The 18,187-nt window shown below is 38.5% G+C and overlaps 1 protein-coding gene across 23 annotated transcripts in view; it reads right to left on the bottom strand.

Moving 5' to 3' along the window:
- dlg1a (discs large MAGUK scaffold protein 1a) overlaps positions 1-18,187 on the bottom strand; it is a 142,390-nt gene that overhangs the window by 8,277 nt on the left and 115,926 nt on the right. For 17 of the 23 annotated variants that reach the window (XM_066662969.1, XM_066662970.1, XM_066662971.1 and 14 more), the window contains 4 exons: positions 11,874-11,988; positions 5,989-6,165; positions 2,708-2,774; positions 1,289-1,385 (listed from right to left, as the gene is read on the bottom strand). In XM_066662969.1, coding sequence (XP_066519066.1) covers positions 1,289-1,385; positions 2,708-2,774; positions 5,989-6,165; positions 11,874-11,988 — 456 coding nt within the window. Of the gene's footprint in view, positions 1-887; positions 913-1,288; positions 1,386-2,707; positions 2,775-5,988; positions 6,166-11,873; positions 11,989-18,187 lie in introns of all 23 variants that reach the window. The other 6 variants (XM_066662974.1, XM_066662972.1, XM_066662987.1 and 3 more) reach the window with 1 other exon arrangement.

Raw genomic sequence — 18,187 nt, forward strand, 5'->3', positions numbered from 1 at the left:
TCTATGGGTCAGGGTCATCTCTGTGCTTTTGTACTGGTTCACTGATCAATACTAAGGTTAGCTATTTATCAATTGTTATATTGTCCCAGACACTATAGAACAGAAACAAGAACACTTGACTGTTGTATAAAGAAACAACAAAAAGTTATAGGTGATTAAGTTAATTGCACTGTATAGGTAATATGTATGCCATGATTATTCTTATTTAATTAGGAATTAAGTAAGGTGTGATGCTTGACTACAGGAAATTTGTGACCACAAACAAATGGTATTGTACCTCACATTAATAATTACTGATGTGGCATTCAGTACATAAAAATGATATGACATTAGCACAAAAAAGTGGCCAAATGTAACAGGGGCAATTTGGGGAAGTATTTTAAACATAACGATGGTGAAATTGTACAATACAAACTACACAGATAAGCCTTATAATGTGTCCAAGTAGGCATCATCTCTTCAGACACCTCATCAATATTCATGATAAATACAGGTAATCCTAAAAACTCTGCATGGCTATCATTTGCACTTCATCTCCTGAAAAGGCTACACTGGACCATAAAGCCTCATATTTGAGCCATGCTTGAAGTGCTTGCAATATAACTTGTATATCCCATAACTATCAGTACACATAATCCAATTTTCCTGTAAACATAAAAGTACATTTACCTTCTATCCATCCAATACATGTATTTTGTCTCTACACCAACCCTGCTCACAAATTACCCTAAGCAATATTTATTTGCACAATTTATTCTGGTTTAACTCCATATACCTTACTCTTTGAACATCTAAAAGTAAGAGCGGTAAAGGAAAGGGAAAAATAGGAGGAGGGCATTAGGAGGTGGCAGGGCCATCTAATTCTGTGGCAGCCTTGAAGGACTTACTCATGCCTTTGTCGTCACTCAGGTCCTGTGAAGCAGTCATCAGAGAGCAACAGGAAAAAACCACAGAAACATGGGTTACTGTACTTCAATAATGCATGTGACCTTAGCGATGAACAAGCCCACCATACTGCAACAGGCACTGAGAGGAAATGTGCCATCATCCCAGTGGATGGATGCATGTAACTTCCCCAAAATACAATACATTATGCTTCCAGAATAAAGATTTGACTGAATACAGCCACAGAAGTCCCAAGTATAAATCTGTAATGGCACAGCAGGTGCTGTGCAGGTTTTGGGAGCTGAATTATTTTTTTTAGGGCCATTGCAGTATCGGGGGTTTATTGTCCGGCGGTTTGTTGCTGCCCTGTCCTGCACTGCCCAGTGTCCACAGTTGTACTTACGGTCCACATCGCTCGTTTCCTGTTCGCTCTGCTCCTTGTTCTTGTAGAAAGGAAACTTTCGTGAAAAGAGGTTCTTTTTACGCTTGTCATTGAGCGACTGCGGAGGAAGAGAGGGAGGGGGAGAGGGAGGGATGGAGAACAAAAAAAAAAGGATATGGAAGGGAGGTGTCTAGTAAAGGTGTAATAAAATACCTAAGTGAACCCAGAGCTATGACTCTGTGGCCATGTGATCAGGTGCCTAGAAATTTTGGACTACAAGATAACTTTAAATTACATGTAAAAAGATATGAGCTAGAACTCCCCAAAAGCACGATAACACCAAGTGTGTGTGCGTTGGGGGAGGGAGGGGGGTGTACACGTGGTATTTCACGCACTTGCATTTTTTTTCCACCCAAACTTCTATTATTAATACCACTATAATGGATAATATAATAATCATATGTATGAAACCAATGTTTGTCTGGCGACAGAGTCATTTAAAATTACCAAATGAATCACAGAGATGAAATACACAGACACTGATCAAATATCTGACAAATTAATGTTCAATCTGGGACAAAAGCAAGCATGTTATAGACAGACTGAAAGCAGAGCTTAATCCAAAGCCTTAAGAAAGATGAAGGCAAATATGTTACGATGCAAATCTAAAAAATTGATTTAGAAGGCAATATAACACAACAGAAGGGGAAAATAAAGAGTGAAGTCATGAACAACAGAAGAGCCGTATGTCATCAATGGCAAGCGTATGTATTTTCTTCTTTTCTGTTTTTTCAGTCCTTAACCCACAGCTGAACAACTCATGCATTTAGACACTTGTTGCTGCATTAGAATACATAAGACTGGAGCTCAGTAAAGTTTGGTCTTAAAGTCAGTAGTGGAGAAATTGTAACACTGCATCAAGAATTTGAAAGACATCCTCGCATGCTATTAACCAGCCTTAAAAACAAGCCTGGATCAGCAGAAGGTATTAGTACAACACAGTGCATTCTGATCATATTGAGTCTGGGCATAACCAAGCTACGTAATGAAGCTGACTCTGGGGTACATGCATTTTCTCTGCAGCACAAAGCTGAAAATCAGCTGCTCTCTGGCGTGAAAGTTGTTTTAGCATTTGAATACATTATCACCAACAGAAGCACAGCAAGCTTTCCCAATATTTTGGGTGTGAACATGATGTTAGCACTGTTCTTCTAAATATACTATCTATCTTAGCATCAGTGTGCCATCACAGGTTCTGCTATCAGATTATGTTTATCCCTTATCAATTATCAGCCCAAAAATATGTGGTTATGGCAATAAGTTTGAGGAAAAATTCCATTATATGAATTAATACATTTTGGTGCTAACTGACAGACTCTAATGTGTGCAGTATACTGTAAAAACATTAATGGCTAAAATTATCTTACAGAATTTACTTACCCCTTTGTCTCGAGACTTGGAGTTGAACTTCACCGTCTTTAACCTGGCCCTCTCTCTCCTTTCCACTCTAAAAGACAAAAGAGTGCAGAAAGGTTAAGGCAAAGCCACCTGTATTAATATTTGTATTACGATGACCTTGCAATTCAGAGAATCCAGTGATAGATGGAAAAATACACACAACAAAAGGTACTGGGTTTTATTTACATTTATATTTACCCCAGGGCACATCATAAGCTGTTTAAAAAAATAAATAAATAAATACATTTTTGCTACAGAGAAAACAAGCTTAGACACAGAGTTCCAAAAATAAGTATCATGCCAACCACAGAGGTCTATGGAGTGTAAATTAGTCCAGTGTTGTCACTGATTGACTGGGGTATAATTATTTTTCAAGCAAAGACCCTTGTATATATAATCACATGTAAGATGTTTTAAAGGAAGAAAATGTTACTATACTTCGATTAAAGAGTTGTGAAGAATTCTGCATTTTAAATAACATGGCAGAGTGAATTGTACTAGATATGACCTAGGACACTGCAACAAGATAAAATAAGTTTAAATTTAGATTAACATTAAACAATCAATACAAATCTAATTTAAATAATTGTAGGCACCAATGTTCTTTTCTTTCAGCTTGTACAAAAAAGACATGCAACTGCAAGAAAAGGATTATATTCTACACTAGGTCCATATTTGTAAAGGCAGCAATCTTTCCAGATACGTCCTGGTTTTAAATGGATCTTGCACATACACAGCAGTGAATGTGACCCCATGTGACTCTGTGTTCAGATCACAAGCAGAGCAGGTGAGAGACGGGAAAGTGGCAGCACTTCAACAGAAAGAGGTGAGAAGTCAATTATCAGCTCTATATCTGCTTAGTCTGAAAAAACAGAAAGAGCAAACTCTCAAGCTTTACTTTAGCACGCTGGAGAAAAGCTTTAATTACAGGGGGTATTATTGTCTCATGGTGAGACTGAGGGTTTGCCTCATAATGGTGCACAGTGTTTCCTCACGTTGGACTAAAGACAATGTTGGAAAACCGGAACTTTCAGTATACTGCTACAATTCAGAAAACTTGTTCATAAATGGTAGGCTTGACCTTAGTTTGTACAGAATGAAACAAGGGAGAAAGAGCTCTGGTTACAAGATGTTTAAAAGTCCAAGAGAAAGCCCAGGAGTAGTGTGGGCCAGATGGGTGGCATGAAGATGATGAATATTTAAAAGACAAAAAGAACAGATTTTATGATGCAGTAGAGTTTTGGGTAATTTAAGGCACAGCACATTGCAAAAACCGAGATGCCTCTTCTTTTGTTTAGTTTACAGTCAAAAGGGACATTAAGTCAGATTTAGGCAGTTTCTAGGGAGACTTGTATAAGGAAAGGGTAAATTAAAGAGCAATAAGTAAAATAATTAGTTTTCTGTACTGACGTTCAAAAATTATTATGGGAATTGGAACACCTAACAACAAAATAAAACAGATTTTTATGTTTATAGATATGACAGACCAACAAAAGTTTCTCCACATCACTGAACACATTTGGAATTTTGAGAATTTGAAAACTGAACTAATGTCTCCAACAAAATTTAAAACGTTCATGAAGATGTCTGTGAAAAAAAAAAAAGAGCTGAAGCTGAAGAATGATCAATGATTGATTCTTGAAAATGTACAGGCTATTTACACTGAATGATCACTGAATTAGGAACACCCTTTTTGTATCTACACTCATTGTCCAATTTATCAGCTCTACTAAAAATAACGGAGCACTCTGAAACTCTACAATTACACTCTAGTCTGCATACTTTCTTATCCCCATTACACCTTGTTCTTCAATGGTCAGGACCACCATCCACTAAGAAAATCCAGCCAACAGTGTCCTATGTCCACCAATGAAGGACTAAAAGATGACCAGCACAACAGATGAGCTACTGTCTCTGACTTTACATCTACAAGGTGGAACAATGAAGGAGGAGTGGCTAACAGAATGGACAGTGAGTGGACACAGTGTTTAAAAACTCAAGCAACATACCAGTGTATGACAGTATGAAATTAGTGATACAATGTGAAAGGTAGGTAGGTGTGTAGGTAAATATCCCATGCAAGATGCAAAATATACACACACTTAAACTTAACATCTGAGCTTAAATCTACAATATGGTTAGGACTGATAGCACATTATGGGATAGAAGCACCTAAACAAGCCCAAGCAGACAAGTGTTTGGGTTAATTTTGGGTTTGTGTCCCAGCTGAAGCACGTGCCATGTGTGACTCAACCTTCTGTGTAAGATGGAGCAGGATAAAGTGGCAGTTCTGACTGTAAGCTGCTCTGATGTTGGTTGGACTATGTCTGCACTTGCACAGATTTTAGCTGCCACTCAGCATGCAGAAGGAGCTAAAGGCTGGAAACTGCTTTTGTTAAATCTTTTCCAAATAGCTGAGTCAGACCTGCTCACAGCAGGAAGAAGGGAGGAGGGAGTGAGAAGGGGGGAGGGAGGGAGAGAGAGAGAGAGAGATTTAAGAATTCAAGAGAGAAGGATATGCTCTCTATCGCTAATGATAAAGCAAAGGCTTGCAAAGTAATTGAGACATGTAGTTACACATGTGCCATTCTGACAGGCCATACTGCTGATGTGCCATATTTTTGTAATAATCAGGAAGTATATATATTTGAGAAAAACAAAGTGCTTTCAACCCACACTGCCTTCCCTTGTAAAAAATTATCAGTGCCGCTGTTTCTGATGGATGAAGCAATTTCTCAGATTGTTAAAAATGAGCATAATTACAGTGTGTAACATTCACTAATGGTGAGACTGTGGGTGTGCCTCCAGACAGCACTCCAAGAAAAAGGATGAGTGCCTTGATGTAATGAGATTAAAGGCATGTATGCAGACAGCTACTATTCAGAAAATAAAGCCTGTTATATTCTGGCAATTAAAATAAACATTTAGTACAATTTCCTGATTTGAATAGAAAAGGTAGCACACCATTCAGATCGGAAAACGGCCTGGTGTTTCCATCCCGTTTCAGTAAAGGGTTTTTGCCTTTGCCTCATTTAGAAGCATGAATTCCTTACAAACAAATGTGCAATTGCAGTGATGTGGAACAAAGCAATTATGAGAGGGACATTTTGGGTTAGCTAATTGGTAAGACAGCATGAAGCGTTAATTCATCCTTAAGGGGTTAACAGAGCAATCAACATATGAGCTGTGAGGCATGAGTGGGCTAATGTAGGGTGGGAATGAGTGAATGGAAAGGGAGGGGTAAACGATGAGGCTGAGTTCACCTCCTCTTGCTAGGAATGACGCCAATCTCCTCCACTTCTCCATCTGCGGTCACCTGCCGCGCCTGCCACCATTCGTCGTCTGAGGCGTTCAGCACATGCAGGATGTCCCCAAATTGGAAGTTCAACCCTTGACTTGGGAGGCCAGAGTCCTTTGTCCGGTCATAGTCAAACAGAGCTCTGTAACACAATAACCAAATGACCAAACGATGTGAGATTTGCAGCAGCGAGTATCAAATCAGCTATTATTCAACAGCAAGGCAGCAGATCTCATTCCAATCTGAAACCTGAAAAATGAAAACCCTTGCATCTCCATTTTTGTCCATTTTACTTTATTACATCATTTGAACACAACAGCTGTCCTTCACACTGTGTGAAAATTTCATGGCGAATGAACTAATAGTAATTTTTGGGCATTAACCAAATCAAGACTTATGGCTAGAGGCCGGCTTCTTCTTCTTGTAACTTTTATCTTGTAAGCTATTCATCTTTTGTTTTTACCCCTTTAATTTTTTATATTCCTATGGCATGGTCATACTGTCTGACCTGGGAATTTAACTCTAATCTGTGTAGAGAGTAGTGGTGTTCCCAAACACAAGTTCTCATACTCACACATACACACTCACTCACACTCATTCATTCTTATGTCTACAAAATGGCTCTATAAAAATGTGTGTTTAAAATGTAAATTTATTTTAAAAAGCCTCTTTGCCTTATTTCTCTCACAGGCTTTAATTTATCCACAGGGGTTTCCTGGTATGCTAAATAGGGCATTGCTGTGATGCATGCACATGTGTACATGCATGCATATGCCCATGTGTTTGCATGCGCACACACACACACACATCCATGTGTATTTATGCATGTGAAGTGGAGCTGAAGTAATGAAGCTCCCCAACTGCACTTGAGTAGCTTACGCCTGCTCGCTCATCAATAATGAAGCACTATACTAATGTTATGCATCAGAAAAGATGTGGGGGACACAGCTGAATTCAGAGGAGTTTTGAAAAACACCCTTAATACAACATCGTCATAAAACTTCCCCCAAAAATATTATCATAAATATTTTCTACACAGGATTAACACTAGACATGGCTGAAATATTTTAGTATTTTCAGTTTTATCTGCTTTAATTTTTTCCATCCTCTTTTTTCCATCGTCTTTGCACACCTCCTTTCTCTGTGCAAGGTATTTACATCTCAAAACAGAAATTTAAAAGAGGAAGAAAAAAAAAAAAAAAAAAGAAATCAGATATAACGGTGTTCACTCTTCAAGAGCCCAAGACAAATAAAATGATCTGCTGCTTTTTCAAGTACAATAAGCATACAGTCATGGCCAAAAGTGTTGGCACCCCTTAAAAACTTTCAAGTAAATGAAGTATATCTCCCAGTAAATGATTGCAATTAGACGTTTTGTTATACACGTTTATTTCCTTTGTGTGTATTGAAACAACACAAAAAACAGGAAAAAAGCCAAAACTGATATAATTTCACACAAAACAAAAATTATTGGCACCCTCAATGTAATATTTGGCTCCGCACACATCGCTTCCTATAACCATTAACAAGTTCTTACACCTCTCAACTGGAATTTTGGGCCACTCTTTTTTTGCAAACTGCTCCACGTCTCTCAAATCTGAAGGGTGCCTTCTCCCAACATGAATTAATGATAATACCCTCAATGTCCAACAAACCACACTGATTATACCAACAATTTAGTGTATTTAAATAATATGACATAGTGAGGACCTGTAGCTTAATAAAACTGGGCTATAAATATTCACAATGCAGAACATTTTAGTATCAGTCATTTACAGGAGAGAATGAGTATATTCAGTGGCTGGTGATAAAACTAAATCTCTCTGAAATATCCACTAGCTTTGGGTTTAATCCTATGATGACGAGAGTTTGAAAATAAAACTATCCAGAGCAAACTAGTGTGCTCAAGCTTGCAGCTCGCAGGCAGGATATTTTTGGAACAGCTTCCTGTGCATTGCATGCTACATACCGTCACTGAACACAGGAACACTATTGCTCATTTATTCATTTATTTAAATTTGTATTTACTGCAGTCATAGGTAATACATGAAGTGGATGTAATCCCTCAATACTGCTGTGTTCATTTCAGCTCTTCTTAAGATTCTGCTTCGTTCTTTATAACGGCCACAGGCTGTAGCTCACCCTGCATGATAAACTGGCATTTGGATCTTTGTTTTTTTCTCTCAGGTTTTCTCTCTCTCTCTCTCTCTCTCTCTCATATATATATATATATATATATAAAAACAAGAATTGTCACTGGATGTGTTTAGATGTGCACAGAAAATATAAATGAAAAGAAAAGTTATTTTTAAAGACTTTGAATGTGATTCATCCTTTGTTTGATGTTTAATGTTTTACAGTTGGTACAACATCTAACACAAAAACAAGTGAGTGTTGTGACTATTTTTCTGAAGTGATTTTGGAGGAGGAAATTAGGTAGTTTAATACATAGTTTGACTCACCATGACACCAATGTTTTCAAAAATCGACTGATCAAGGATGACGGTGATCAGTGGTTTGGCTTTGCATGCAGAGCCTGCACATTACTAGAAACAAACACCATGTATCCAAAACCTCTTAAACCAGTAAATCATGTTGGGTCAGGCATACCGCTCTGAGCTTAATCATGGAAAATGTGAACCTTGAGAGTTTTCCTTTTGTATCATAAACAAAAACACCTGTAGCATGACGTGTCTGATTAAATTTGTATTACTGGACACGGCACTGTGATGTAGAAACAAATTATTGTGCAACTTTCACAATAATCATTTGACGGATAACATAATAATTGCATTTGTCTAAAAGAAATCATAGCTTTTAATGTTCCATCATCCACACAAGGCAAAATATCACAGCCATGTGCCTCCAGCTGAACCCAGGGGGATAAGAAACTAACAATGTGCCAGACAAACTCCACTCATCACCATGCCTGTTAGCCACACACCTGAGGAACAATGATCTGGAAGATGATTTACAGATGCTCATCTTATGCTTAGAAACCCTCCAGTACTCCTATATATATTTCAGCTACAATGTATGATCAAGAAATGCACCAGATTTCAATGTACACAGAGTGAACGACTTAAACAATTGCAGATGCTTGTGGATGGGTTCTGTCCTTTTAAATTCTATTGTGCAAATGTGCTATGTGCAAAGGGTGGGTTTTGAATGCAGGCAATTTTTTCCAAAGTGCTCTTAAAATGTTTTTTGAAAAAATAAATTGGGCAAAATTAATTTGATTTTGAAACTTTTTTGCACTGTCACATGACCTGTCATTCTGCACCCGTGTGATCTTTTGTATAAGTGTGTGGGTCTCTATTTGTGCAAAGAAGAAAAAAAAAACATTAATTCTCACACAACCTACCCATTGGATACAGGACAAAATACTCAGGTTTAAATCATTTGATGACCGAGAAATGTTTACAGATTTCCTTTATTCTTAAGTAACAGAGGTTCACATTGAATCAGTTTTTTAAAGTACTCAAGTCCATTTGCCTATATTTATGACTGAAACATGACTGTTCAATATTAGTCTCCAGCCTTTCCCTACATGGACATGTATTTCTCCAGTTTTCCGTAATCATTTCACAATACTAAGTACAGTAAAAGGTAAAACACAAATTTTATGCAGTGAATAATGTTCTGTCTGAACTACTGAAAAATTCTCTCATGAAGTTTGGCCTAAACTGATGAACAATGAGCTATATTCGGCTTGCAAAGACTGAGCCTTTGGTGAATGCTCATTTAATACTTTTTATATTGTTGCTGTCCAAAAAGAAAAAAAAAAAAAAATATATATATATATATATATATATATATATATATATATATATATATATGCGCATCTCGAAAATACGTTCTAAAATTTCAGTGGACGTTCCAGGTAATTTTGGGGCATCGGTCCAGTTATCATGAAAATTTCACACAATATGAAAGACAGCTACTGTGTTCTAATTAAAAATCCACAAAAATAGAGATACTTGTTTTTCATTGAAAAGTGACGATATGCTACCTTCTATAACCTAAATACAGCAAACCTGTAATGGATTAAACGGCAAAGAAGATGATGATATCAATTTCCAGGTATTTTTTTCCAGGTAACACACCAAATATTACATTCACTCTAAGCCTAACTAAAATTTAACCAAGTATCTACACATTAACCCTGGTACTAAGCCTAATCTTAATTGTACAACTTACAATATTGCTGAAAGATGACTTTGACCAAATAACTGGTAACCAATCAGGGAATTTTATGATAATATATAGAGGTATCTGTAGCATATATTATCAAGTGATGCAAATTTGAGTGAAGTCCCTTTTCTCTGCATTTGGATGAAGAGCCTTTGGTTATGACTCATACTACGGCACAGTCCTGAAAACCATAACAAGGTACATCAGTAGAGCACTGGGGAACACACCAGGAGGAGGAATAATTACCACCAATAACTGGTGCAGTGGAGAGAGCATAACAGTGGGGTTTGCTCAAGTAAAACTGCATAAACGCAAATGCAGGCACTTTCTGACTTCCTGCATATGAAGCAAGGCTCCAACAAGCCAGTTACAGTAAATACAAGCAGGTAATACAGGCAATCATTTCTGTGGAAAACTTGCAGTTTTGTAGGACTATTTCACTGGCACAAGCCCAACAGGACCAGGTGCTCTGACAGTGAGTGGTCAGAACCAGCAGCTGCTCTGAAAACGTCAGCAGTGGCCATAATTATGACCATTAATAATCTACTATCACAGCATCTTATGTTATCACAACAGGCAATCCATCATCCAGGGCCTGCACAATCGTCAATAGAGCTGCACCATATGGACCGTGCCAAAATACTAGTGCAATGATTATTCTGCTACAATACATGATTTTATTTTATATGCCTATTGATGCATTAAAAAAACTCTTTGTAATTCACGCCATTTACACTTTATGACCGGTTTTCATTTGCATGTTCCAACCTTCTGTGCTATCAATGTTGCAAAGGATGATATTGTTAAACAAAATAAAAACACATTTCATTTCGCAGATGTAGTGCTCATTAAGCATTTGATACTTAGCATAAATATCAATTTTTTAAATATAAAGGTTCTTGAATGGTTCTAGTCTGCAAAATATGGGCAACATTCTACAAGTTTTTACTATGCCAACTTATTTTTTTTTTTTTCTGAAATGAGGAGTACTGATAGAGAATGTCCTCTTCACTGTCTTAACAACATTTCAGGGAATGCTACACACTAAGTACTGGAACACTGCTGTGAAGATTTAACTGGAGTAATCCACTAGAGCATAAGATCTGATAATGATGGAGGATGATTGGTTCTTGATCACATATGCAACTCAGATGTTTTGCTGCTTAACAGCCCAAAGTTGATGGGTTTTATACCCCCCTATTCTACGAAACACATTGACCTTAGACTAATTAGTAGCTCCAAAGTGTCCCATTCTATTTAGAATGCTTCTTTTAGAAATAGATATTATGCAAGATGTGTAAACACACTTTAATATTTGTGTCAGCAATAGCTGCATTTTAATAAAGTGGAAATCACTCAGTAGAAGAGATCTACAAACCTTTGGAAACACAGTGTACTTCTAGGAATAACCTTTACATTATTTGTAAATTAATAATGCTCAGATATTTCCTTTATTAAAATAATAAAGGTTACTCTATGGCATTGCTATAAATGATACTTTGTTATACCTTATTTCAGATGCCATGGCACAGCTAAAATATCAACAGTACAAGTGAACACATGGCACGACAGGGAAGGCTGCTCAAATATGTGCAACCTTCAGGAGGAGCTGGCGGGAGGGAAAGAGTAATTAACGGAGAATGAGGGTGGTCTCACCTGACGTACAGCGACCTCTTCTGGCTGGTGCGCAGCGAGCCGGAGCCTGAACTGATACTGCTGTTCATCATCTGCTCCCGGAGATCATGTATTTTAGCTTCAAAGCGACTGTACTCTGTAAAGAAAAGAAAGACTGTGTGATACACAAGTCCTGCTGAATGTTCAATGTCATACAAACACAGATCTTAATAAATAAATAAGAGAGAATATCTTATGCCATTAAACCATCAATACCATCATTAAAAACTTTACTTTAAAATAATAATTTAAGAGACGGAATTAATTCATATAAACGGAATGAAGAACAGTTTTATATGGAGTCATTTTTAACTATTGTTTCCCCTATATGGCATAAAGGAGAACAAGTAAACAAAAGTTACAAGGCTGAAGAAAGAGAGATATCTAAAGAAAGAAAAGCAAACTGACAGAAATATGGAGTTATAATAATTTGAGAGAGAGAGAAAGGGAAGAAGAAGGGAAAGCATGCTATAATATCACTGCCGAAATGTAAATCCACTGCTGAACCTTGAGTGTCCGCTTGACTGCTCATTGAGTTAAACTTTCTCTCTCACACACATACAGATGCATGTGCACAGCGATTTAATTCCTGTTGCTAGGCTGATAATAAGTGCAGATATATACTGACACGTTTCAGGAGCCATTCATAATAGAGCGGGCAGAGTCTCAGAGCCTTTCAGGGACTCCGGGTCTCTCTATGTGAAAAAGCTCTGCTCTCACTAGACAGCAACACAGAGAATTTGCTTAATGAATTATTCAACAGATTTAACCCAATTTGTTTGCTAAAGCCCTTCCTCTCTGTCACTATAACAAACACAAACTACATGTGCATCGCAAAATTAAAGCACAATACTACATTCGCTCAAGAAACGCTTTATGGCAGAGATGTGGTCAGAGGTTTTATGAGTATTTAAAGCAGAACGAAACATACAAAACATAAGACATAGGAATTCAACCCAAAACTCTTTAAACTCCATATGACACCAAATGAAAAAATAACCCAAATCAAAGCATATAAAAGAAAGGACACAGCAATTTCATGCTATTTAAACATCCCTTAAAATCAACAAGAAACAACCATTCTTACTCACAGTCCTCTTTCCAAGCAACAGAGAGAAAAGGTGATGACGGTGCCTGTGAAGGCTACTCTCTGTCTTTCTGCAACTAACCGACCTCCCATGTGAGAGGAAAATGATGTTGTAGTGCTGAAAGACAGCTCCCCACTCACACTCAGCTCAGAGTTTGAGAGAGAGAGTGAGTGAGTGAGAGCGAGAGAGAGAGAGGGGGGGGAGCGAGGTGGGAGAGAGAGAGAAAGTGGGAGAGAGAGAGAGAGAGAGAGAGAAACCCAAGCACTCTTGCGTAAAGCACGTCTCACCAAAAACCTCCAGCCCAGAAACACAACAGATGTTAATGGACAACAGATTCCCCTCCCACTTTTTTCGCTGTGTGTGTGTGAGATTGTGTTTTTCTATATTTACAAGAAAACAATCCTGCCTTATAAGAAAACCAAAGAAAATTAGGGTTAACCTACAAATTGGCCACGACTTCTTCATAAAATAGTTCTCTATAGATATATAGCAATTGAATGATGAAAGAGAACCACTTTACAAAGTCATGGCCTCTGTGTAGGTTAACCTTAATTTTCCCCTGTAAATATACAGGACCTCTTTATTTTCTACACGGCTGCTCTTTGCCTTATATTTAACTATTCTTAGACAGGGCCTCCACATCTCTAAACTTAATTCTTTGCCATTGTCCTGCTAATGTCTGAGCATTTTCGTGCCATAAAATGCTCATAAAAAAAAACCCATTCACACAAGGTTGCTATAGATCCCTTACTTTGGAAAAACTATGGGATCTATAGTTTTCAAAAGAAAACTAACACCCGGAAATGACATTTCCACCACAGAGTCAACTCCAGTGTGGCAGGAGGCATGTCTGTGCACGACTCAGTCAGAGACTGCCATCCTCTCGGCAGTTGGCGTATGAGCACTCTATACGCACGAGTCAGCCATCCCACATGGTAATGTATTATGAACGCGGAGACCCCCTTTTTCTGTCCATGTGATTGCAGAACATAAAGAAACAGAAGACAATATCAAAGCTCCAAGAGGACAGAGGATGGTGCTGCCACATCACTTGAGCTAGCATCCAGGATGAATGACTCGTCTAGCGCGCCCTTGCGAGAAGCGTATGCTCACGTTGAGGACTGTAGGCGTGTGGTGGCAAGACTCCATATTGCCTATGGCTTCTATGGCATTAGTGGAATCAGCCCTTGTTTCAAAGGCAGAAATCCTCTCCCTCTTAAACAAAGGCATGATAAGAATAGTATCAGTGGCATAGAGCCACAGCAGTTTCTACTCATGCTGTTCCCTTGTACAAAATAAATAAATAAATAAAAAGGGGGGGGGCTCTTCTGGATTTACCACTTTCACACAGTACACTTTCAGATTTTTAACCCCTATTAATCATTCCTATATAACCTTCATTAGTCATTATGGGGGATGCCGTGACCTTAAGGTTAGAGAAGTTGGTTCAGTTTTCAGGTCCGGCAGGAAGAAATTCATCCATGGCTGCAGTGTCCTTGAGTGAGGCACTTAACCCCAAACTGCTCCCCAGGTGCCAAGATGGTCAGCAGCCTGCTGCTTCAGTTGTGTGTTCACAGTCTCTAGTGTGTGTCAAGCATGTGTTTTTGTGTTCATTATCACGGATTAAATTGTTTAAATGCAGAGGAACAATTATGGAGAGAGATTAGTCTCAAAATACTTTATAAATGTGTAAATGTTAATCCACAAACTAAACACAAGTCACAAATATGTTTCACTGTTCACAAATGAATACATCTCAGTCTGTGTCTCAGTCTGCAATTTGTACAAAAACAGTTACATTCATAAATACATGTTTTTGTTTTTCATAGATATATCATAATTTTATGTGAAAATAAATACATTTGTTTAAAGTTACATTGCAAATATTTGTAAAGTCGAAGTCTCGAATTTAAAATATATTTGTAAAATGTTGAATCAAGTCACTCACGTGTTTTCCATGACGGGCATTTGTTCATTTCCTCTCGCGGGTTTTTAGATTTTGAGACTTTCCTTTCGCATTTCACCCGATCCAAATACAAATGCAGCCTGATCCACAAATGTGGGCAGCAGGCGAACAAGCTACCACTAGGTGTCACTGTTGTTTCCCCCAGTGTCTCAGGAATGAACTGTTGCTCTCAGGGCTGCAACTAAACAACCCCCTGTAGGCGGTACTATGACTCCATAGGCTGCCGCAAGTAATGATAGACAGCTAACTCTGGTTGATGATTGGCTAAATAAAAGTGATGATCAATGAGAAGAGCATATTCTGTTGCGGAGCCATGGGGCATCTGCCCCTCCCTCCGGCTGAGGGAGAGCATCTGCCTGAAACAAATGACCCATTTTAACAATTCATTCTCAAAAGTACGAAACATCAGTCGCGTATAAGGGACCAATAAGCAACACGGGTTTAGTCCAAATATGGGATGATTTTAACGTATTTTATTTGACAACCCTAGTCTGCAGCAAAATTAAGGAAGTTCTGCTGGATTTTAAATTTAGGGCACTTTCAAACGCGTTTCACAGTGATCCCCCTCCTAACTGTCTGTGATATGAAGCTGAATTCATCGGCTTGGGGGGCTTTTTGTTCGAACTTCCACATAAAATGTTGCGCAAATGCGTCTACATTTAACTTAGCCCCCACGTCCTAAAACAACAGTGCCCCCTAGCGGTGGCTTGTTCACCTGCTGGCCACATTTGTGGATCATGCTGCATTTGTATTTGGAGCGGGTGAAATGAGAAAGGAAAGCCTCAAAATTCAATAACCCGCGAGAGGAAATAAACCAATTCACGTCACAGAAAACACGTGACTTGATCCACAAATGCAGATTCAACAATTTACAAATAAATTTAAAAAAAATCGAGACTTCAACTTTACAAATATACGCAATGTAAATTTAAACAAATGTATTTATTTTCACATAAAATTGTGATATTTCTATAAAACCAAAAACATGTATTTATGAATGTAACTGTATTTGTACAAACTGCAGACTGTGAGACCCAGATTGGGATGTATTAATTTGTGAATAGTGAAACATATTTGTGACTTGTGTTTAGTTTGTGACTTCTCTTCTTCTTCCTTTCAGTTGATAAACAGGACTCACTTAACTTTCACTTAAGCATTCACTCAACACAAAAGAAACACCTCAGGAAATAATGGCAAGGCAGAGTGTTTGAAATCTTTGAGCCTTTGACCTAGGCAGCTCTCTGAGTCTGGTCCATACGAGGTCCGTGTTGGTGACGGACTGATTTCTCACTCGATGGAGTGTAGAATTTGAAGACTAGTGCAGTGTAAAGCTTCTGGAGCTCGGACCTTTGCACTGTACATCATCCTCTATCTTTGAAACATTACACAGCTCTCCAGTGACACCACCATGTTCTGATCTGACAACACCACAGCTGTGGCATACATGAATCACCAGAGAGGCGCATGCTCGCTCCGGCCACACAGCTTACTGTACAGACTCTCACTTTACCTCACTACTCATGCGCTGGACTGCTTTAAGTTTAGGAGTGGACGCACTCGCCCATCATTGAGCAAATGTTCTGTTTTATGCATTTCCATCGTCTCTTGTTTAAGACATGAACTTTTTTTTTTTTTTTTTTTTTTCAGAAAAAGCACAGATCCTGACTTAAGAGCTGTAGGCCTCTGTGTATAGAGAGCTGTGATGTCATGCTTCAAAATTTTCTCCCACATCTGGGTCTAACTGCTCTGTGGGTTTGGCCTGAAAGGAGCATGGAGTGGTCGCCAAAATACAGTGTGCACATGTCTTGACCCATGTCACGTGGTTGGAGTGAAAGAGAATCTCTGTCTCTCCTTCAGAACATGATGGATGAAGACAGCTATTTCCAGCTTAAAGGTGTATTTGACCATTGCACACTGCTTATGTGGGTTTTGACAATGATACAGTGGGTATTCTCTTATCTTCCACTTAGGGGGGGACTGCACAGAGGGTGGCCTACCTCTAAGTTTTCCACTAACGTAACAGAGTCAGAGAGTTGTACAAGTTTTCAGTGAAGCCTGTCTGAGTTTCAATGCACATGCCTATAGAGCATATTTATGCCCTAACTCAGTGTTTGTTCCCAAGGTTTGTAGCTGAGCTTATGCTTGTTCAATGCTGGAGCTGACAGCATTCCACGCTTCTCTCTTCTCCTCGGATGAGGAGTGGAGGCAGCATTTCTAGTATCCTGTCTGTGCTTGGCACAAGTATGCAGAGTGCACATGGAGCTTCTGCAAGTGTAACCAATCCTTCAAGACAAAACGCTCTCCTTTGCAGGGGTGCACCTATCTTAACTCGATGGTCATCATATTGGATAATAGAGGCCATAAATCTGCATTATATAACCATGGAATATTTACCAGAGTGACTCCTGGCACATTCCACCAAGGAAAGGTCCACTTCCTGGACTTTTTTATTTTTCTCTGAGAAATGTTTTTTTGCAGCAGCCAGCTGGGTCTCACGACAGGCACTATCCAGAACCTGCTTGTTTCTTTGGCTCAAGGAGTCTTCAATGTAAGCTCCACCTGGTCCTGATGGTTACTTTTGGTCCTTTGCCTGGATGTCCTTTTGGTACTGCCAAACATGGCCACATCCCAATGCCGGCTCTGTACATTAGCCCTTTCTAGGTCCTCCTACGTCTACATCTGATCAATGAGTCAAACTGGGATTCACCCTTCAACCAGTCCTGCTTTATGCTTCATCTTTTGCTCTAAATCATGCCTCATGCATATTTATAGTTAACAGGAAGCAGTTTGTGTGGTTGTGCCCCTGTCCATAAATATTGGCCAAGTGACTTGAAGCGGTCTTTTGAGCATGTCTCTATGAACATTGTAGTTTATTTAGGGCTTGAGGTCAATCTTTCAGACCCCACTGCCTTGACAATGCTTCATCCATGGACACTAGGTTGGATGTTCTTTTTAGCATTTTTGTTTTTTTAATAATAATAATCTTAAAAATGTCTAAGTAAGAGCTAGGTTTGATGTTAGGTAGTAAACCCAAGAATCTTTATTTTTAAAACTGAAGGAATAACAGAAACACAAATGTTAGAAATATTTCACAGAAGTCACAAGAAATAAATATATCCTTTTTTTCCTTTGTTTTTGCTGTGAGAGTTGTTTTCATTTAAATGTAAATATAGAATTTAATTTTTGATTAATTTCTGCTTTTAACAATTCAAGTAATCACACATTCACACATTCAATGATAT

Source organism: Hoplias malabaricus, chromosome 3 (assembly GCF_029633855.1).
Source record: "Hoplias malabaricus isolate fHopMal1 chromosome 3, fHopMal1.hap1, whole genome shotgun sequence".
In the NCBI taxonomy this organism is placed as follows: domain Eukaryota; kingdom Metazoa; phylum Chordata; class Actinopteri; order Characiformes; family Erythrinidae; genus Hoplias; species Hoplias malabaricus.